Below are 22,514 nucleotides of genomic sequence, written 5' to 3' on the forward strand. Positions count from 1 at the left end.
TCTGCCTCTCACTAGCTGTGAGATACTGGGCAAGTTACCGAGCCCCTCAGAGCTTTCCTTGTTAAAAAAAAAAAAAAAAAAAAAAAAAAAGGCATGAGGCTTGTCAAGGACGTGGCAGCACAGCTGGCCCCGAGGAACAGCTAGAAAACATCTCTGGTCTATACCCTGATCTCAGCACTTGGTCAGGTGTACCATTCAGAACCTCAAGCATGCCCATTTTTAAAGATAAATCTATGTTCTGAATGTTTAGAATTATGAATTATCCCTGCTTGAAGATATCCAATGCTTCTCAGAGCCGTTACTTCAGCCAAAAGGACACAGAGCAGCCAGCTGAACCTACCTCCCACTCCTGTGACTCAAGTTCCCTGACCACACGTCCCTCACTCACTCTGTCCTCGGCACTTAAACTGGCCTCCACACCACTGTCCTTTCTATCTTTCCAAATCTGTTCATTCATTGAAAAGCCCTTTCCATCACCTGCAGCTCTGCCTTCTCTAACTCTCTAGCCCCAGGCAGAGACACAACTTATGCACTTGACTGTTGTTCTTACTGACCAAGTTCACACTTTGTCTAGACTGAACTGTGAGCTTGTTTCAGCTCCCTTACTATACAGTGTGAGCTGCTGGTTGGCAGGTGTGACTTCTTTTATTCTTCAAGTCTCCTACTGGACAATGTATACTGCTCTAAAGAGTGCACAAACCAGTTAATAAATCCTGATGACTGTGTACCCCCCACACCATTCCCAAGGAGCCCTAAGTGGTGGAAATGCTTTCAGTGGTGGGATGCTCACAATGCTTTATGAATAAGAGTCCACTCTCAAGAAAAAAAGAAGGCAGCAATTTCTCTGTGGGATCTAAGAGCCACATCTGCGATGACTACAGCCAGTACTCTCCTTGGATATCATCTCCAGGGAGAACTTACTGTGGTTCCTACAGTGCTACTTCTAAATATCCTACAGTGCTCGTAAAAAAAAAAAAAAAAAAGTAGGTAACACTCCATGAATTCAACAACCCTAAAAAATGTGTCAACAGCCTCACCATAGCCCAGCCTTTCCAAAAAAGCAGTAAACAACCATCAGTCCCTAAAGGAAAAGAAAACAACTAACAGGTTCAAAACTCAGGAAGACGAGTGTGGCGACCAAGAACACCAGCCCTCACCTCAGGCTGCAGCGATGTCTGAGCCAGCTAGCCGGCTCCGGCCCCTCCAGCTCTCACCTTCCCAGTCAACTCCGCGGCCCGAAGTGCCTGTTCTAACAAGGCTTCCTCAAAGCTTGTGCCACCCAGGACAGTCAGATTCAAAAGGGTTCAAATTCAAGACAAATAAATCTAGGAAAACAGGAACTGAGAGGAAAATCTTTAAGTGTTAAGGTGTGAAGTCTTTCCTCAAATACAGGCAATCTGCTGCCTTCTCATTCTACTTCACTTACATCCTGTAGAACTAACGTGATGCCACAGAATCCTCTATGACAGTGGTCCCCAACTGTTTTTGGGCCACAGACTGGTTTAATGTCAGAAAATATTTTCACGGACCGGCCTTTAGGGTGGGACAGATAAATATATCATGTGACCGAGACAAACGTCAAGAGTGAGTCTTAGACGAATGTAACAGAGGAAATCTGGTCATTTTTTAAAAATAAAACATCGTTCAGACTTAAATATAAATAAAACGGAAATAATGTAAGTTATTTATTCTTTCTCTATAGACCGGTACCAAATGGCCCACGACCGGTACTGGTCGCGGCGGCCTGGGGGTTGTGGACCACTGCTCTATGATCATTCAATCAACCAAAAAAATCAACCCTCTGCTACAATATCACTGAACATGTCCCTCTTACTAGACTGTGTGAAGAGGATTCACACCACCAGGTTTCTTTTCTTAACTTGCCTTTTGATCTAGACCATATATAAGGCACTGGTCAGAAAAAGACCATTCTTACAACAAAGCAACCTGTCCCTCAAATAAACATCAACGTTATATATTAAATTTTGAGGGTGAATGCCAGCACGAAGCAAGGACAGACTCAGCAGTCACATGACTGTGCAGGTGGGATGCTGGGCCCTGCACGCAGCCTCTGCATCAGAGAAGAGCGCACAGGAAGGCGCACGGCCCCACCACACAGGCCGCCTCAGAGAAGAGCGCACAGGAAGGCGCACGGCCCCACCACACAGGCCGCCTCCCGCAGTGAGCGCTGAGCATCCAAGCTTTCTTCCACCGGCCGAGACCCACAACCAGGCCCAGTCGTCACCTCAGCAATGTGTGCAAGACACTGTTTCATCAACTAGCATAAAGAGAAACAGTGTCTCTCAGAACAATCAGGATATTTTAAATCATGGTTAACTCAACAAACAATCCTCTCACTTAGTCCCCAAAAGTGAAAAGTCAAAATATCACGCGGGCCAGTCCGGGCTGTGGATGAGGAAGCAGACGGCCCCCCAGACTGGAGAGACGACAAGTCGCGCAAACAAGGCAAACGAGGCAAACGAGGCAAACGAGGCAAACAAGGTAAACGAGGTAAACAAGGTAAACGAGGTGGAGGCTCAACAATAGGGGAAATAATGGAACTTGTCTTGCTTCTCAGGAAAAAAACAAACAAAAAAAACCCACCCCAAACCAAAAAGATCCCTGTGGAAACCCATCCCAGAGGTGTATTGCTGCTCTGAGCTCAGTATACATTTATAATGGAAGCATGGCTGGCGATATTTTGACTTTCTTTTCTTAAAATGTCAAGGTAAGGAACTTTGTCTTTTCACACCCAAACCAGAGCAGAGAGACAGTGAGTAGCTTGTAAACGTGGATGAAGTAATATCCACAGGACATAAAGGTGGGGGGAGGGGAGAAGGGGTAGGTTCTGTGTCGTTGCTGTTGGCAGGAGAGCTAAGCAGTCTGAAAGAACATTCTAGGGTTCTAGGTTTGCCATGAAGGGGTATCACAGATCCCAAGGCCCACCACCTACCCCTTCTCCTCTTCTCCGAGGGCACCTACCTTACTGTAAGTCACTACTGATAAGTTGTTTGCGTGACTGCTGGGGGACAGATTTACAGTGCTCTGGGAGAGTCTATTCTCATCTTGCTCGGTTTGGTCAGGAGCAGGAGCCCAAGTGTTTTTGCTGATCGAGTCGAACCCGGAACCCCCAGGGTCTTTTAAGTTGCTTTCATCTGATTGTCGGTTCTTTTGGGGAGAGGCAAACGGGTTGAAGTTTCCTTCTACCTTGCGATGTGGCTGTGTGTTGAACTCCGTTTCAAAAGATGACAGCTGCTGCGTTACTCCTAAAAGTCCACCCACCTCCACACTGAGAATCACCCAGATGACATCTGAAACAAAAAGGCAACTTATGTCAATGCCAGATATACCCTCAGGGCCCAGGGCAGGTACCACCACTCAAACCACAGAAAGAAGTGTTTTTCTATATGCTAGTTCCGAAGCTTGCTGACAAATTAGTCTAGTACATTTGCATTGCATAAAGCTCTATATTTCTGGTAATGTCAAGTTCAAACTCTGGTACAAATTCAGCAGAAGTCTTATGGTAAGAGCCCTAAAATTACTTGTAAAAAGATAACTAGTTGATTCTGATGTACAGGCCCATTTTGGAAATCCTTACTCCAAAGAACAATACTCAATAGAAACCTAAAAAGTATTTTCCCAAAATTACAAGCTTTTTGTGGTTTTTGCTTTATTTTACATGTGTTTAACTCAGAAATCTCAGGGCAGGCATAATTCTTGAGTCAAAAAATGCTTATTAGTACTAAAATAGGATCTTATCAATTGCCCCCACCCCGAGCAATTTAGAGAGACCATATTGTACAAACCAGGTCAAATGAAAGAGAGGACTGGAAAGCAATTCCTACTTGCTTCTCCCATGTGCCTTGACCAGGCAAGCCCAGGGCCTCGAACCAGTGACCTCAGCGTCCCAGGACATGTAACTGCACTAGGACACAGGTGTAACCAGAACTAACCCTGATATATTAGGACAGATATTACCCTGGCTATGTTCCACAATCTATATGATCTAAAGATACCAAAAATTTAGTATGTCTTAGATTTTCTAAAATAATTCAATTTAACACCAACCTTACCCTTCTGTGAGACAGAGAAGCCCTACCCTATTATCTACAATAAAATCATAAAAGGTTTTGAAAAAAATGCACCACAGACTGACTAGTGGTGGCACAGTGGACAGAGAATCAACCTGGGATGCAGAGGTTACCAGTCAGAAACCCCAAGGTCGCCGGCCTGAGTGTAGGGTTGCTGGTTGAGCAGGGGATCACTGAAATGATCCCATGGTTGAGCCCAAGGTTGCTGGCTTGGCTTGAGCCACCCCCCAACTCCTGGTCAAGGCATTTATGAGAAGCAATCAAAGCCTGTGATGGTGCAGTGGATAAAGTGTCGGCCTGGAATGATGAGGTTACCGGTTCGAGGCCCCGAGTTTGCCTGGCCAAGGCACATGCAAGAAGCAACCAGAAGTTGCTTCCCAATCCTCTTTCCCCCCACCTTTCTCTCTCTCTCCTCTCTCTCTAAAAATCAATAAATCTTTTAAAATAATTTAAAATTTTTTTTAAATGAGAAACAATCTATGAACTCATGTAACGCAATTACGAGTGGATGCTTCTCCATCTCTCTTCCTTGTCTTTCTCTCACTTAAAAAAAAAGATGCATCACAGAACCCTTGTTCTGATTAAGTTCTTTACTTCCTCACTACAAAAGCTAAGGGTTTAAAAGAAGAACAAAATGGCAGTCTCCTCTAACGCCCAGCACCTCAATTCAGAGAACAGTGGCACCTACTATCCTGTTGGAAGGCTTTCAAAAAGTAAGCTACAGGAAGGCCACGAGGTGCTACGTGTAAACCCTGCTGCAAATACACACTGTCCAGGCTCCTAGAGAGCTGCCGTGAGGCTGACAGGAAGAGGCACGGAAACGTGAAAACACAGTAACATGTAAGAGGCCAGTGAAGGAACTGAGGAACCCCTCTTGGGCTGCATTTCTTCTCCATTTTCAATTTGGGTTTTGTATCTGAGGAAGGAGCTCTCAGGGTGTCAGAGGGCCATAAATACTCAATTTGAGGGTGGTGGTTTGGGAGCTGTATTGAGAACTGGGTTGCATCCAAATAGCTCTCAGCCAGAACCCTAGTATGTGGAGATGCAGTGCCATCTGCTGTTCACGTCTAGAACCAGCCACTCTTTTCACCTATTGACCACGGGAAGATCAATCCACCAGCAGCACAGGCCCGATTCCCAGGCATGGAGTTAAAGCAAATGGGAATTTTCACAGAAACTACAATAACACCAAAAACTTTCCACACTGTAAGCCGGGATACGCAGCATGCCACTTCACTTAGAAATCTGGGACAGTGCCAGGGACAGTGATCAGAGGACTTTCGTTCAGTCAGTCTCATAAACCAGTGATGGGCCTTAAAGAACGCAATAGCAGTTCATTCCATGCTCTAGCTCAGCTTTCTAACTAACAGCCACATGCCTTCACTCTGCTGCTGGTATTCCCCAAACGAATACGTCCTCTTTTGCAGTACATTGATACCTACTTGTCCTCTACCCATCTGTTTTCCCAGTCCTTTGGAAATGTTTAGCGTACTCAGCTATAGGTCACATGCTTCATTCTCTTAACTCAGGAAACTAAATGCTTATGAGAAAGGATAGTCTTCTGAAGGCTGTTATCAGTATATGACTAATGACATTCTGCCCCCCAGGCTTCAAGAACTTGAATATAACTCACTGGGCCTTGTCACTTGTAAGCCACCTCTGTTCACCACGGCTACTCTGCTCTACTGTTCACAGATTCTACATGGCAGCTGTAAAAAGAATGTGATTTAAGAAGCCACTGATTCATAAATACCAACAATAAACACTCCAGTCTGATCCTCCAAAGTTATTACCATGATGGGTCATTAATGAACAGCAAAATATGCCTTCCACATTATACAATGAATCACCTAAGTACCACCTCTAGACCTCACATTCCCGAATGTGCTCATCCCATACACCGTGTGTGTTTAATCAAATAAAAAGGACGATGAAGATGGACCCAACAAGATTGTTCCAGAGACACTGGCCATTCCCAGCTCTTGCTAGAATGCCTTTATTACTGAGAGGTGAACTGCAAACCAGATATTTGACTATATATCTCTGGTGATAAAATCACAAATGTGAGGAATCTTAGGGGCCATCTAATAGAACTGTTCCACTTTCTAGATAAAGGATCTGAAGTGTGGAAGTAGAAGAGATGGACCCAAGATCAGAGTTTAAGTAGAAGCCAACTTGGATGATGACCAAAAACTCCAAGCTCTTAGTATAGCTTTTGTAACTCACACGCATTTCTTCCGAACAGCAACTTGAGAAGCTATAGTTAAGTCAGTTCTACCCCCCAGGCTATAGGAGCTTTACCTACAAACATACGTTCTTTGGTGTCAATCAGAATATCCTAGAAAAATAGTCAAGGAAGTCAAGGATTCCTACACAATCAGGAATCAGTAAGCAAATGGAAAAACTGATTCTAGAATATCTTGCTTTAGGTGTTTTTTTTTTAAAGCTTTTGATCCAGGACTTTGGAGCTAGAAGGTATAAATACTGTTTCATTCAACTCATCCCTTTTACATAATAAAACCTTTACTAATAAGTACAGAGTTGAACAATTTGATAAACAAAACAAATACCACAGCATTGGATTATAACTCAAAAGTATAAAATAAATATACATGAGTCCATAGTTATATAAACGACTAAATGGCATAGGAAATCCAACTTCCTTATAGAAGAATTTCAAATAATATAGACACTCCCCCTTCTATGAGGTGGGGCTTACTTCTATACATCTCCCAATCCACCTCTCAGATGAGCTAGACTTAGTGATTTGCTTTCAAACAACAGAGCAGAAAAAAACAGCAACTTTATGGTGGAGAAACTAACAAGTGATTATGGGTAACCTCTCCAGTGAAGTTATACAAAGTTCAACTACCCTGTAGGGCAGGGGTCCCCAAACTTTTTACACAGGGGGCCAGTTCACTGTCCCTCAGACCGTTGGAGGGCCAGACTATAAAAAAACTATGAACAAATCCCTATGCACACTGCACATATCTTATTTTAAAGTAAAAAAACAAAATGAGAACAAATACAATATTTAAAATAAAGAACAAGTAAATTTAAATCAACAAACTGACCAGTATTTCAATGGGAACTATGCTCCTCTCACTGACCACCAATGAAAGAGGTGCCCCTTCCAGAAGTGCAGTGGGGGCTGGATAAATGGCCTCAGGGGGCCGCATGCGGCCCGCAGGCCGTAGTTTGGGGACCCCTGCTGTAGGGCACTTCACCTCTGTAGTCTTCTTCCCCAAACCCACAACATCAGTCCAATCATGAGGAACATATATGACAAACTCAGATTGGGGACATTAAAGGACACCTGCTGGTATTCCTCAAAACTATCGGAGGTCATGAAACATGGAAAGACAGCTAAGAAGCTGTCACAAAGCAGGAGACTGGGAGACATGACAACTAAGTGTCATATGATACCTAAACTGGATTCTTGAACAGAAAGTAGTCGTGAGTGGAACTACTGATAAAACCTAAAAGTCTGGAGTTTGGTTAACAGTAAAGTTCCAATGTTGATGTCTTCATTCCAACAAGTGTGCAATAGTTATGTAAGATGCTGGCAAGGGGGGAGACGGGGTGTAGGAGAACCTGTATCACCTCTGAAACTTCACTGTCAGTCTAAAGCCAGTGCAGAGCAAGGTCTACTAAAAGAAATTAGTACAGCATTAAAAATTGTATTTTCAGGTCTGAAGAGGTAAAGTTGCAACAGAGCCAATGCAGAGCGTTCTCTCTGTAGTGACCCAACCACAAAGGAAAGGGCTTTCATCCAGCTGTGGGCAGAACAGGTTGCAGCAGGGCAGGAAGGGGGGGTCATATTCTTCAGAGGCTCAAAAAGACCACACCGTCTCAACTGTACATGAGTCACTCCTATCTACAGGGAGATGGCACTTCTCCAGTGCCAACTGCTCTGTAGGGCAGTAAGGCCAGTTAACCGTATTCAAACCGGCGGAACAGTGCTGGGCTGAGGCTGCCTGACCAATTCCAGAGCCCACCTCTGGCCTGCACAAGAGGCAAACAGAGGCCGCTTAAAGCATCCATCTATTCCACTTGGTCTGGGCTTCCCAAGGAGAAAGGCCAGGGGACTTGGGAAAGCACTACTTTCAAAAATCCAGTTTACTAGGACACTTCAAAACAGTTCAGACTGTGGCTAGGACAAAGATCTTGTAGGCTTCTGATCTCTAGAACAGCCACCTTGGACTTGTCCCCAGGAGCTGTGAGACAAGAATGCCACAGCACCGTAAGTCAAAGCCTGGCTTAGCTGGCATGCACACGGAAGGTTACCATGGAGGCCACTTGCAGATCTGGAGGTTGAAGATTCAAATCCTTCCTAACGCTCAACTCATCGTTTTTTAAGTGAGAGAAGGAAAGATAGATTCTCACATGAGCCCCAACTGGGATCCACATCAGGCACTACCTTAACCTCATTCTTAGGTCAACCAAAGGGCACAAGTCCACAGAGGGGGCAGAAGAGAAGCCTAGGAAAGAGCACCAGAGCCTAGTTGAAATGAGACAGTGAAGGTCCCAGGTGTCCCAAAGAGGGAAAAGCTCAAAAAGCAAAGTGGAAATGGCAATAACATAAGCTATTCCAGCCCTGGCTGGTTTGCTCAGTGGTAGAGCATCAGCCCATGATGTGGATGTCCCAGGTTCGAATCCTGATCAGGGCACACAGGAGAAGTGACCATCTGCTTCTCTGCCCCTCCCCTTTCCCCCTCGTGCAGCGATGGTTTGAAGGGTTCCTTCAAGCGAGTTGGCCTCGGGCGCTGAGATGGGCTGGGCACTGCCCCCTAGTGGGCTTGCCAGGTGAATCCTGGTTGGGACACATGCAGAAGTCTGTCTCTCTGCCTCCCCTGCTCTCACTAAAATAAAAAAATAAATAAACGAAACTGGAATACATCAAAATTAAAATTTTGTATATCAAAGGACATGACTGGCCCTGGCTGGGTAGCTCAGTGGACAGGGTGTTATCCCAGCATGCTGAGGTAGTGGGTTTGATCCCCAGTCAGGCCCATATGCGAAGCAACCAATGAGTGCACAACTAAATGAAACAACTAAGTAGAACAGTAAGTTGATGCTTCTCCTCCACCCTCCAATCAACAGAAAATTTTTTTAAAAAATGACACAATCAAGAGTGAAAAAGCAAACTATGGAATGGAGAAATTTTTGCAGACCAGCTATCTGATAGGGGCTAATATGCAGAGGATATAAAAAAAACCTTACAAAATAAAACACAGTGAATAAAAATGGGCAAAGGACTTGAATAATAAAATGAATGAGGAGCAAACACACAGAAAAATGCTCAACATCACTCCTAATCAAAGAAATGCAAATCAAAACCATAATGAGATACCACCTCACACTCATTAGGATATCTACTATTGAAGACCAGAAGGTCTTGGCAAGGACATGGTGAAACTGGGACCTCTGTGCACTCCTGGTGAGGGTCAAACAGACAGCTGCTATGGAAAACAGTATGGTGTATCCACAAAAAATTAAAAATAGCACTGTTATATGGTCCAGCAATTCCATTTCCAGGTGTAAACCCAAAAGAACTAAAAGCAGGCTCTTCAACAGATATTTATATGCCCATTTTCATAGCATTATTCATAATGCCAAAAAAGAGAAAAAATCCAAGTATACACTGATGGATGAATAGGTTCTGTAGCATACATACAATGGAATAATTAAGCCTACAAAAGGAAGGAGAGTCTGAGCCATGATACAATTTGAATGAATCTCCAAGACTATGATGAGTCAAGTAAGCCGGTCACAAAAGGACAAATACTGTATGATACCACTTATATGAGGTCCCTGGGGGAGGCAAATTCATAAAAGTAGGTAGAATGAGGGTTGTCAAGGGCAATTGTGTGTATTTCACAATTACCGTATTTCCTCATGTATTAGACACACCTTAATTTTGGGGCCCAAAATTTGAAATAAATAAGTAAATAAATAAAGTACTACATAGAGTTATTGAACTCAAGTTTTATTCATCATAAAATTCATGCAACTCCTCAGCCACACGAAAAAGCAGGAAATGAAAGTTTAAAAAATCTACAACCACTGTATAAGATGCATCCAGTTTCTTTAGACCCCGAATTTTTCAAAAAATGGGTGCGTCTTATACATTGAGGAAATATGGTAATTAAAAAAAAAAACTTTAGGACTGATCAGGAGGTGATGCAGTGGACAGACTTCAGACAAGGACGCAGAGACCCAGGTTCTAAACCCCGAGGTCACCGGCTTGAGTGCAGGCTCAAGAGCTTGAGCGCAGGGTCCCTGGCTTGAGGCCAAAGGTCGCTGGCTTGAGCAAGGGGTCGCTGGCTTGAGCAAGGGGTTGCTTGGTCTGCTGTAGCGCCCCCCCTCAAGGCACATACAGGAAAGCAATCAATGAACTAAGGAGCTGCAACAAAGAATTGATGCTTCTTATCTCTCCCCCTTCCTGTCTGTCCCTATCTGTCCCTCTCTCTGTCTCTATCACAAAAAAACGCAAAGACTTTAGGTTAGTTGCCCAACATCCATCTATACTACACTACGTGGCAGAATCAAAACCAAAGTCAGCTCTTTGAACCCTGGGGTCTAGTGCTAATCTGTAATACCATGCTGCACTCCCCAACTCTACCCCTGATCCATTTGAGAGTTCCACCAATTATGAAATAGGTAATATTCTTCCTGGCAGGAAAGATGGAAATATTAACATCCTAATAATTTAAACTTCTGTAGCCTACTAATCGAGCATATTCCGATAGCACAACTGCAGAAAATTAATATAGCATAAAAGTGCATTTAAGCAACTTAAATTACTAATTTAAATTTCAATTTAATTATAATTATGTTTAAGAATAATGTAGGGAATCAAAACTATAGCTACAGTAGATTAAGAGCCAAACATATGCAACCAGCATAAAATATACAGATTAAAAGTGGCATGTTAACAATCATTTTGGCATTAACATTGAAAAGCACTTAAATACTGCACTCAGTTAAATAGCTTGACATTTAAATAGTCCATTTTATATGCAAATAGTAGACAATGGCTGGGCTCCCCCCCCCCTAAATTTAGTATTGATTTGAGAGAGAGAGAAAAGAAGAGAGACAGAAACATCTCTATTCCTGAAGGTGCCCTGACCCGCAACCTTGGCATATTGGGACAATGCTTAACCGAGCCACCTGGCAAGGGCCTCTTTTGCCCATTTTTTAAAAATTGGGTTGGTTTTTAAATTTAATTTAATTTTTAAATTGCTTTTAGAGAGAGGAAGTGAAAGACTGAGACAGGAACATCAATCTGTTTCTGTATGTGCCCTGACTGGGGATCAAACCAACCATCTCTGTGCTTCTGGGTGATGCTCTAACCAACTGAGCTATCTAGCCAGGGCTGGGTTTTCTTTTTATTATTGAGATTTAACAGCTTTTTTTATATTCTGGATAACAGTCCTTTATTAGATTCTTTTACAATTTTTTCTCCCAGTTCATGGCTTGTTTTTTCATTCTCTCAACACTGCCTTTCAGAAATCGGAAGTTTCTAATTTTAATGAAGTCCAGCTAATCAATTTTTTCTTTCATAGATCATGCCTTTAATGTTGCATTTAAAAAGTCATTGCCTTGGCCCTGGCTGGTTGGCTCAGTGGTAGAGCGTCGGCCTGGCGTGCAGGAGTCCTGGGATCGATTCCCAGCCAGGGCACACAGGAGAAGCGCTCATCTGCTTCTCCACCCCTCCCCCTCTCCTTCCTCTCTGTCTCTCTCTTCCCCTCCCACAGCCGAGGTTCCATTGGAGCAAAGATGGCCCGGGCGCTGAGGATGGCTCTGTGGCCTCTGCCTCAGGCGCTAGAATGGCTCTGGATGCAACAGAGTGACGCCTCAGAGGGGCAGAGCATCGCTCCCTGGTGGGCATGCCGGGTGGATCCCGGTCGGGCGCATGTGGGAGTCTGTCTGACTGTCTCTCCCCGTTTCCAGCTTCGGAAAAATGCAAAAAAAAGAAAAAAATAAAATAAAAAGTCACTGCCTTGTCCCTGGCCAGATAGCTCAGTTGGTTGGAGCACTGTCCTGATGTGTCAAGGTTGCAGGTTCAATCCCCGATTGGGGCACATACAGAACAATGTTTCTGTCCCTCCCTACCTCTCTCTTAACTTTATTTAAGACAAAGATTTTACACAGAGAGAGAGAGAGAGAGAGAGAGAGAGAGAGAGAGAGATATGAACATCAATCCATTCTTGTATGTGGCCCAACTGGGGATCAAACTGGCAACCACTGCACTTCGGAACAATGCTCAACCATCCGAGCTACCCAACCAGAGCTCCCTTACTATCTCTTTAAAATAAATAAATTAAAAAACAAAACAAAAAGTCACTGCCATATCCACAGTCACTTAGATTTCCTCTCATGTCTTATTTTAAGAGTTTTATTGTTTGATTAGGTTTATGATCCATTCTGAGCTAATTTTTAAGAATGTTAAGATCTGTGTGTAGATTTATATTTTTGCACATAGTGCTCGCTTCGGCAGCAAATATACTATATTTTTGCACATAGATGTCTAGTTACTTGTTCAAAAGATTACCTTTTCTCCAAAGTACTGTGCTTGTTTGTACCTTTATCAAAAAACAACTGGCTATTTCTGTGTTGGTCTATTTCTGGGCTTTCTATTCTGCTCCACTGATCTATTTATTTACTCTTTCTCCAATTCCATACTGTCTTGATCACTGTAGCTTTATAAGTCTTGAAGTCAGAAAGTGTCCTTGTTCTTCTCTAATGTCGAGTTGGCTATTTGGGTCTCCTGCCCTTCCATATATCATGTATCTTAGAATTGCTTATTAGTTTCAAGAGTTTTGTGGGGGGGGGTTTTGCTGTTGATTCTTTCAGATTTTCTATATAATCTTGTCACCTGGGAAAATAAGTTTATTTCTTTCTTCCTAAACTGTGTTAAGTTTTATTTCCTTTGTATTATTGCATTAGCAAAAATTTCCAACATTATGTTGAAAAGCAGTGGCCTCTCTTCGGCTCATTTCTAACCTTAAGCAGGAAACTTCTAATTTTTGTCTTTTAAGTATGATGTTAGCTGAAGGTTGGTTGTTTGTTTTTGTTTTTTTTTTGTAGATGTTCTTTATCAAGCAGAGGAAGCTCCTTTCTATTCCTAATCAGATGAAAGTTTCATCATGAATGGCTTACAACAACTGATCTTTTATGTTGAACCAGCTTTGCATACCAGGATAAATCCCACTTGGTCATGGTACACATCTAATAAAGTATAAGCCTGACCAGGCGGTAGTGCAGTAGATAGAGCATCGGACTGGGATGTGGAGGACCCAGGTTTGAGATTCCGAGGTCGCCAGCTTGAGCGTGGGCTCATCTGGTTTGAGCAAAGCTCACCAGCTTGGACCCAAGGTCGCTGGCTCGAGCAAGGAGTTACTCGGTCTGCTGTAGCCCCACGATCAAGGCACATATGAGAAAGCAATCAATGAACTACTAAGGTGTCGCAACGAAAAACTGATGATTGATGCTTCTCATCTCTCTTTGTTCCTGTCTGTCTGTCCCTGTCTATCCCTCTTTCTGACTCTGTCTCTGTAAAAAAAAAAAAAACAGAAACAAAACAAAACAAAAAATAATATATAAAAAGAAGATATAGGGATAAGCAAAAGTAAGTTTACAGTTGTGACTAAACAAAAGTTTATCTTTGTTTTTTGAAAGAGAGGCAGGGGGAGAAAGACAGGAACACCGAGCTGCTCCCATAGGTAGGTCTACTCAGATTGTCGACTTCTTCTTGTGTGAGCTTTGGTAGACCGTGCATCACAAGAAACTGGTCCATTATATCTAGGTTATCAAATTTGTGGGAACAGAGTTGCTTATAATATTTTTTCATTATCTTTATCATGTCCACAGGATCTTTAGTGATGTCCCCTTTTATTTGTGGTTATTAGTGATTTGTGTCTTCTCTCTTTTTACTCTTGTTAGCCTGCCTAGACAGAGGCTTAGTGATTTAAATATAATGGCCTCCAACCCCCGGGCTGCGGACCAGTACTGGTCTGTGGGCCATTTGGTACCGGTCCACAGAGAAAGAATAAATAACTTACATTATTTCCATTTTATTTATATTTAAGTCTGAACAATGTTTTATTTTTTTATTTTTTGTATTTTTCCGAAGCTGGAAACTGGGAGGCAGTCAGACTCCTGCATGCGCCCGACCGTGATCCACCTGGCATGCCCACCAGGGGGCGATGCTCTGTCCATCTGGGGCATTGCTCTGCTGCAACCAGAGCCATTCTAGTGCCTGAGGCAGAGACCACAGAGCCATCCTCAGCACCCGGGCAAACTTTGCTCCAGTGGAGCCTTGGCTGCAGGAGGGGAAGAGAGAGACAAAGAGGAAGGAGAGGGGGAGGGGTGGAGAAGCAGATGGGCACTTCTCCTGTGTGCCCTGGCCGGGAATCGAACCCGGGACTCCTGCACACCAGGCCGACGCTCTACCACTGAGCCAACCGGCCAGGATCCAATGTTTTATTTTTAAAAAATGACCAGATTCCCTCTGTTACATCCATCTAAGACTCATTCTTGACGTTTGTCTCAGTCACGTGATACATTTATCCGTCCCACCCTAAAGGCCAGTCCGTGAAAATATTCTGACATTAAACTGGTCCATGGCCCAAAAAAGGTTGGGGACCACTGATTTAATAGATCTTTTCAAAAAAAAATAGATATTGGTTTTACTGATTTTCTCTACTGATTTCTCTTTGTAATTTCATCAATTTCTGCTCTATTTTTAATTATTTCTTTTGTATTCTGCTTACTTTGGATTTAATTTGCTTTTCTTTTTCTAGTTTCCTAAGGTAGAAGCTGAGATTATAAACTGTAGGCCTTTCTTCTTTCCCAACACAGTCATGTGCCATATAGCAACATTTCAATCAACAATGGACTGCAAATATGACAGAAGTCACCCAGGACTATAATGGAGTAGAAAAACATCTATTGCTTACTAAAGTCGTAGTAGCTCTCATTCCTTAGCTCAATGCACTGTGCACGTATCCATGGTGATGCTATTGTAAACAAACCTACTGCACTGCCAGTCTCAAAAAAGTATAGTACATGCAGTGGTTTCCAACCATCCTACACTTGGGGACCACTGAAAATAGAATAATTATTTTGAGGACCACTAAGGCAGAAATCACCCTGAGCATAAATGAATCCCACTAAGATCACTGGGTCCATAATCTTCATACATCAGGGTGGTTAACTCTTTCCCAGACTGGCACAAAATTTCTGGCGGACCGGCATTGGTCTACATAATAACAGTTGAAAAATGTTGAGAGTACATAATTTTTTTTTTCTTTTAATTGAGAGGAGGGGAGACAGACAGACTCCTGCATGTACCCTGACCAGGATCCACCTGGCAATCCCCACCTGGAGCAGATGCTCTACCGAGCTATCCCCTGCACCCAGGGCCAGCTCAAAACAACTGAGCCACTGGCTGCAAGAGGGGAAGAAGGAGAGAAGGGGGAGAAGAAAGGGGAGAGAAGCAGAAAATCGCTTCTCCTGTGTGCCCTGACTGGGGATGAAACCCAGGACTTCCGCACACTGGGCCGACACTCTATGCACTGAACCAACGGGCCAGAGCCAGAGTACAGAATATTTTATAACAATAATAAATAACTATGTCACTGGCTTATATATTTAGTATATATACTACACTTGTATCATTCTGAGAATGTTTTCTACTTACTAAAACTAAAAACAAGTGTGCTATCAAACAGTCTGCCATGTTATGCCAGCAGCCGCCTCGTACACCTTGTGCTTGCCGCCTCCTCTCTTGCGCGTGATTAAACCTCAAGCTGTTTGTGTAGTGACATGCTACACCGGTTTGTCGCCTAGGAGTCCCATGTTACGCCACAGAGCCTAGGTGTGTAGGAAAGTTTACCATCTAGATTTATGTAAATACATTCTCTGACGTCTGCACAATGATGAAATCGCCAGATCCGCCGTCTCTACGCAGTATGTGGCTGTACAACATGCTAGAAATTTCCCTCTAAGCACTGCTTTTCGCTGCACTTCACAATTCTGGTAAGTGGTATTCTCATATAACTCATATTTTTAAATTTTTTTTGAGATTTGTTCTTTCCCCAAGTGTTATTTAGAAGTGTGCTGTTTAATCTCCATGTACTTGGCGATTTTCTCACTATCCTTCTGCTGTTCATTTCTAGTTTAATTCCATTGTGGTCAACGGGAAATAATGTATGATTTTTAGTCTTTTAAATTTGTTAAGGTGATTTTATGGCTCAGAATGTGGTTCACCTTGATGTTTCATGTGAACTTGATAAAAATGTTATTCTGCTGTTGTTGAGTGAAGCAGTCTGCAGATGTCAACTATATACCCTAGAGTGCTAGATGCTAGAGTTCAATCAAATCCCCAAGGGTTTCTGCCTGCTGGCTCTGTCCATTTCTGATCAGAGTGCTGAACTCTCCAATAATAATGTTGCATGCAGCTATTTTTCCTTGTAGTTCTATCAGTTTTTGCTCTCATAGTTTAACACTCCATTGTTAGGTCCATACACATTAAGGATTGTTTGTGTCTTCTTGGAGTACTGACCTCTTTTTGTTCCTGATAATTTTCTTTGGTCTGAAATCTACTCTGTCTAGATATAGCTACTTCTGCTTTCTGTGGATTTACATAGTTTTAACATGGTAGATCTTTCTCCGCCCCTTTATCCATTTTTGCATTTTGTTTTGTTTTGTGACAGAGACAGAGAGACAAAGAGAGGGACAGATAGGGACAAACAGACAGACAGGAAGGGAGAGAGATGAAAAGCATCAATTCTTCGTTGCATCCTTTGTTGTTCATTAATTGTTTTCTTATATGTGCCTTTACCAGGGGGCTACAGCAGAGCGAGTGACCCCTTGCTCAAGCCAGTGACCTTTGGGCTCACGTCTATGATCCCACGCTTGAGCCAGTGACCCTGCACTCAAGCCAGCGACCTCAAGGTTTCGAACCTGGTCCTCTGCATCCCAGTCCAAAGCTCTATTCACTGCACCACGGCCTGGTCAGGACCCTTTTATTTTTAACTTATATGGATATTTCTAATCAAACTAAGTTTCTTGCAGACAACATATACTTTGGGCCTTGTTTTGTGACCCACTCTGACAATTTCTTTCTTTAAACTCGGGTGTATTTAGACCACTGAGGTTTAAAAGTACATAGTTGATGTAGGTGAATCAATACCTAACACATTATGAATCATACTATCATACTATCACTGTATGCTACTTGCTGCCCTGGTTCTTTGTTACTATTTTTGTCTTCCACTACTTCTGCCTTTTATGGTTTTAATTAAACATTTTATATGACTCCATTTTCTCTCCTTTCTTAGCATATAAATTATGCTTCTTTTATTAGTGGCTGTCAGTTTGCAATGTACATTCACAACTAACCCAAGTCAAGTCTGAAATGACTAGTAATAACCAAACAGTCCTAATTTCTACCCCTGTCCACTGTATCTTTGCTGTCACATTCCACTTATACATATGCGTATACACCCCCCCACACACACAACTGCACACACTGTTGTGATTATTTTGAACAACTTGTCTTCTGTTACAGCAATTTTTAAAAAAAGTTTTAATATTAAATTCATTTATTCATTCTCCAATGTGCTTCCTTTCTTTGTATAGTTCTGAGTTCTGACCTATATCATTTTCCTCCTCTCTGAATAACTTCCTCAACATTTCTCGCAAGGAAGATCTGGTGACAAATTTCCTTAATTTTGGTTTGTCTGAGAAAATACTTCCTAACTTCTGAAGGACAACTGTGTAGGGTACAAAATCTTAGGTTGGGGGGAGGGTGTTCTCTCAACATTTTAAACATTTCACTACACTTTCTTCTTGCTTAAATGGTTTCTGAGAAGACATATATAATTCTTATCTTTGTCCCTGTACTAGTAAGCTGTTTTTTCCCCACTCACTTTTTTAAAGATGTTTTCTTTACCTCTGATCTTCTACGTTATGAATATGATATGCCCGTGTGTGGCTTTTTCCAGGTATTTGTCCTGCGTGGTGTTTTCCTAAGCTTCCCAGATCTGTGGTTTGGTGTCTGATATCAATTTGGGAAACTTCTGTTACTACTGCTTCAAATATTTCCTTTGTTCCTTTCTTTCTTACCCTTTTGATATCCCAATTATGATATGTTATCTTATATAGTCCCACAGTTATTATTCTATTCATCTTTTTTCACTTTGCTTTTTAGTTTTGAAAATTTTTATTTGACATATCTCAAGCTCAGAAATCCTTTATTCAGCTGTGCCCTGTCTACTAATGAGCCCATTCAAAGGCTTTCATTTGTTAGTTTTTGATCTCTAACATTTAATTTTTTTTCTTACAATTTTATCTCTCTGCTTACATTACCTATCTGTTCTTATATGTTGTCTTCTTTTCACATTAAAGCCCTAAGTATATTTATTATAAATTTTTTTAATTCCTGGTTTGAAATTTCCAACACGCCTTTCCAACATGTCTTGACTGTGATACTTATTCAGCTCTTAAAACTTTGTAGCCTTTTTTTTTTTTTTTTATATTTCTGAAGCTGGAAACAGGGAGAGACAGACAGACTCCCGCATGCGCCCGACCGGGATCCACCCGGCACGCCCACCATGGGGCGACGCTCTGCCCACCAGGGGGCGATGCTCTGCCCATCCTGGGCGTCGCCATGTTGCGACCAGAGCCACTCTAGCGCCTGGGGCGGAGGCCACAGAGCCATCCCCAGCGCCCGGGCCATCTTTGCTCCAATGGAGCCTTGGCTGTGGGAGGGGAAGAGAGAGACAGAGAGGAAGGCGCGGCGGAGGGGTGGAGAAGCAAATGGGCGCTTCTCCTGTGTGCCCTGGCCGGGAATCGAACCCGGGTCCTCCGCACGCTAGGCCGACGCTCTCCCGCTGAGCCAACCGGCCAGGGCAAAACTTTGTAGCCTTTTAGTATTTCATGTCATTTTTTTTGTTGAACAGGACACACAATGTACTGTATAAAATGAACTGCAGAAAGGACCCTTTAGAAATGTAATGGTAACGGGAGGGGAAGCATTCTGTCGTTTTCTGATCAGGACCTAGTCTTTCGGTGTGCCTGTGCTCTGGGACTGTGAACTTAACCAGTGTGGCCCGGGTTTCCGTCCCCCTTTAAGGGGACAGCATGGCTAAGGGGGCAGCAGCTGGGTATTTGCCTCACCCCACGTGGAAAGCTAGAGCCAGCTGCAATTTACTATTTCCTCTCTCCCTGGTCCATTAGGCTCTTACAAAACCACAACAGGTTAGGTTCTGGTAAAATAATTTCTCCTGAGGGCAGGCCTTCAGAGGAACAGAATGTTCTGATAATTTCAAACCAGTTCTTTCTCCCCTCTCACTGCTGGAAGAATTAGGGCATTTCTGTCCAATATTACCCACTGTGAGAATCTGGCACAGACTTTCAGGTAAAACTCACATTAGTGTGGGGACACCTCTGAAATTTTATCTCTCAGACGTCCACACTAAGCCTCCAATAATCTGTCAATTACAGTTTTGGTTTTTCTAGCCCACAACTGGTTCCCGGTTCCCACTGAGATCTCTGCTCCAGTAAACTGTGATTTTCTTTTTTTTTTACAGAGACAGAGAGAGGGATAGATAGGGATAGACAGACAGGAACAGAGAGAGATGAGAAGCATCAATCATCAGTTTTTCATTGTGACATCTTAGTTGTTCATTGATTGCTTTCTCATATGTGCCTTGACTATGGGGCTACAGCAGACCGAGTAACCCCTTGCCAGAGCCAGTGACCTTGGGTCCAAGCTGGTGAGCTTTGCTCAAGCCAGATGAGGCCGCGCTTAAGCTGGCGATTTCGGGGTCTCGAACCTGGGTCCTCCGCATCCCAGTCTGACTCTCTATCCACTGCGCCACCACCTGGTCAGGCTAAACTGATTTTCTGTGTAATTTTCAGTGCATACTAAGCTGTATATTCTTCTGCCTTGGGTACTCCATATAAGCATTCAACACCATCCTGGTTTTATGACCTGGTAGAATCTTTGAATCCATCCGGAAGATCCCACCAGGACCCAAAAAAACAGACCACTGGTATATCTGAGATGGAGAAACCTCAAGGAACCTTTACTAATAGAGAAGTTCATAACAAGACAACAGTTGAGGAGAGACTACTGTACAATATAGTTAGGTTTCTAAAATAATAATAAAAATGTTAATAACTAATAATAATAAGCATTTAATGCTTATTCAGTGTTCACTTACCATGCCAGGGGCTAGTCTAAAAACTTTTGCATGCATTAACCCTAATTCCCTCTGTTTTCTTTATTTCATAGGTGAAAAATACTGACTCACTGGAAGATAAAATAATTTCCTTAAGGTCACACTGTTATCACACTGTTGAAGTAGAGGATACGGCTCCAGTGCTCATGCTGCTGCTCTACTGTCCTTTAATAAAATTGGATATTTAAAAATTTAATTACAAATGAGCCAAATAAGTTACGGTTCGGTCATTCTTAGCAAGAAGCCCAGATTCTAGGTTTTTTATTTATTTATTTATTTATTTTGTATTTTTCTGAAGCTAGAAACAGGGAGAGACAGTCAGACAGACTCCCGCATGCACCCGACCGGGATCCACCCGGCACGCCCACCAGGGGCGATGCTCTGCCCCTCCGGGGTGTCGCTCTGTCGCAACCAGAGCCACTCTAGCGCCTGGGGCAGAGGCCAAGGAGCCATCCCCAGCGCCCGGGCCATCTTTGCTCCAATGGAGCCTTGGCTGCAGGAGGGGAAGAGAGAGACAGAGAGGAAGAAGGGGGTGGGGGTGGAGAAGCAAATGGGCGCTTCTCCTATGTGCCCTGGCCGGGAATCGAACCCGGGTCCCCCGCACGCCAGGCCGACGCTGAGCCAACCAGCCAGGGCCCCAGATTCTAGTTTTGAGCTAATACATTTTATTACTTTATCACTGTTACTATGCCTTGCCCCAACACAGCAGAAAGAATTACTGACCCATAAAAACAGGAAACACATTAGAGTTGCCAGGTGCTAGAAATGGGAGTGTCTAATGGGTATGGGTTTCCTTCTGGGCTGATAAAACTGTATTGAAACAAAACAGATAACAGTTGCTCAATATTGTAATAAATGCCACTGAACTGGACAGTTTAAAATGGTTACATATATAAATTTTACCATATTTCCCCATGTATAAGATGATCCCATGTATGACCTTAATTTGGGAGCCCAAAATTTGGGGGGGAAAATGTATTACATAAAGTTATTGAACTCAGGTTTTATTTATCATAAAATTTATACAATTCCTCATCGCTGTCAAAACTCCCATCCATTAGCTTGTCCTCATCTGTGTCTGATGATGAATCACTGTCTTCAACAATGAGCACAAAACAAGCACAAATAAATGGGAAATGTGAGTAAAAAAGCTACAAACACTGTATAAAATGTACCTAGTTTTTAGACCCTAAAATTCCTCCCCCAAAAAACATGTATCTTATACATGGGGAAATACAGTAACAATTTAAAAAATGATTTACAATATTTCAGTAAATAGTAATTCAATGGAACTGTAGGCAACTACTAAATATTTCTGTTCTGTTTTTTTAATAACAAGGGAAAAGGGTTCTAGAATATTATTGAATATGAAAAAAGTAGGTTACACAACTAAATGTAGCACCGTGCCAAATTTGGAAAACAACTATTTTTGCTTTTAGTATTTGGATACATAAACAGTGTCTGCATCTGTAGAGCAAAATACTTTGTTTCTTTATATTGTTTGTATTTTCTATGTCAAACATTTCTTTTATTACCAGAGCAAGCACAGCTAAGGTCATTGATCTGACACAAACAAAATCAAGAAGTCTATCAAGATAGAAAAAAGAAAGGAGACACAAATATCGAGAATGAAAGGGGGTTATCACTACAGACACAGAAGGCACTGGAATGATGACAAAGGGTGCTACAAACAACTCTACGCACTTCAATTCAACAATGAAAAGAACCAGTTCGCTGAAATTATCCAAAGTCTCCAAAGATGAAATAGATAACCCTAAGATCTGTAACTGTAAAAAAAAACTGAATTAGTAATTAAAAACCTTCCAGAAAAGAACCCTCCAGGGCTAAATGGTTTCCCTGGCAAATTCTTTAAAAGAACACCACCAGTTCTATATAATTTATTACAGAAAAAAATATTGATACATGCTAGTTTATAGAGCTATACTTCCCAAGAGGTCAGGCCACTAGCCACCTGTAGCTATAGAGTACTTGAAATGTGGCTAACGTCACACATTAAAATGATAATATTTTGACTATACTGAATTAAGTAAAATATATTATTTAAAAAAACTTAATTCCTCAAATAAGAATTAAGAGCTGCTTTCTTAATAATTTCTTATTTCTAAATATAAAAGAGAAACTATACAACTGTAACAGTCTCAAGGAA

General features: G+C 42.4%; 1 protein-coding gene and 1 long non-coding RNA gene across 2 annotated transcripts in view; one reads left to right on the top strand and one right to left on the bottom strand.

The window, feature by feature from the left end:
* ILRUN (inflammation and lipid regulator with UBA-like and NBR1-like domains) overlaps positions 1-22,514 on the bottom strand; it is an 89,662-nt gene that overhangs the window by 14,614 nt on the left and 52,534 nt on the right. The window contains exon 4 of the mRNA XM_066280469.1: positions 2,983-3,311. Within this exon, the coding sequence (XP_066136566.1) occupies positions 2,983-3,311 (329 nt within the window). The remainder of the gene's footprint in view (positions 1-2,982; positions 3,312-22,514) is intronic.
* Positions 16,039-21,359, top strand: LOC136319783 (uncharacterized). Its single transcript, XR_010728219.1, has 4 exons — positions 16,039-16,136; positions 16,945-17,113; positions 20,401-20,603; positions 20,996-21,359. It is a non-coding gene; the product is annotated as an uncharacterized lncRNA (long non-coding RNA).

The sequence above is a fragment of the Saccopteryx bilineata genome, chromosome 1 (genome assembly GCF_036850765.1).
Source record: "Saccopteryx bilineata isolate mSacBil1 chromosome 1, mSacBil1_pri_phased_curated, whole genome shotgun sequence".
NCBI classification, from domain to species: Eukaryota; Metazoa; Chordata; class Mammalia; order Chiroptera; family Emballonuridae; genus Saccopteryx; species Saccopteryx bilineata.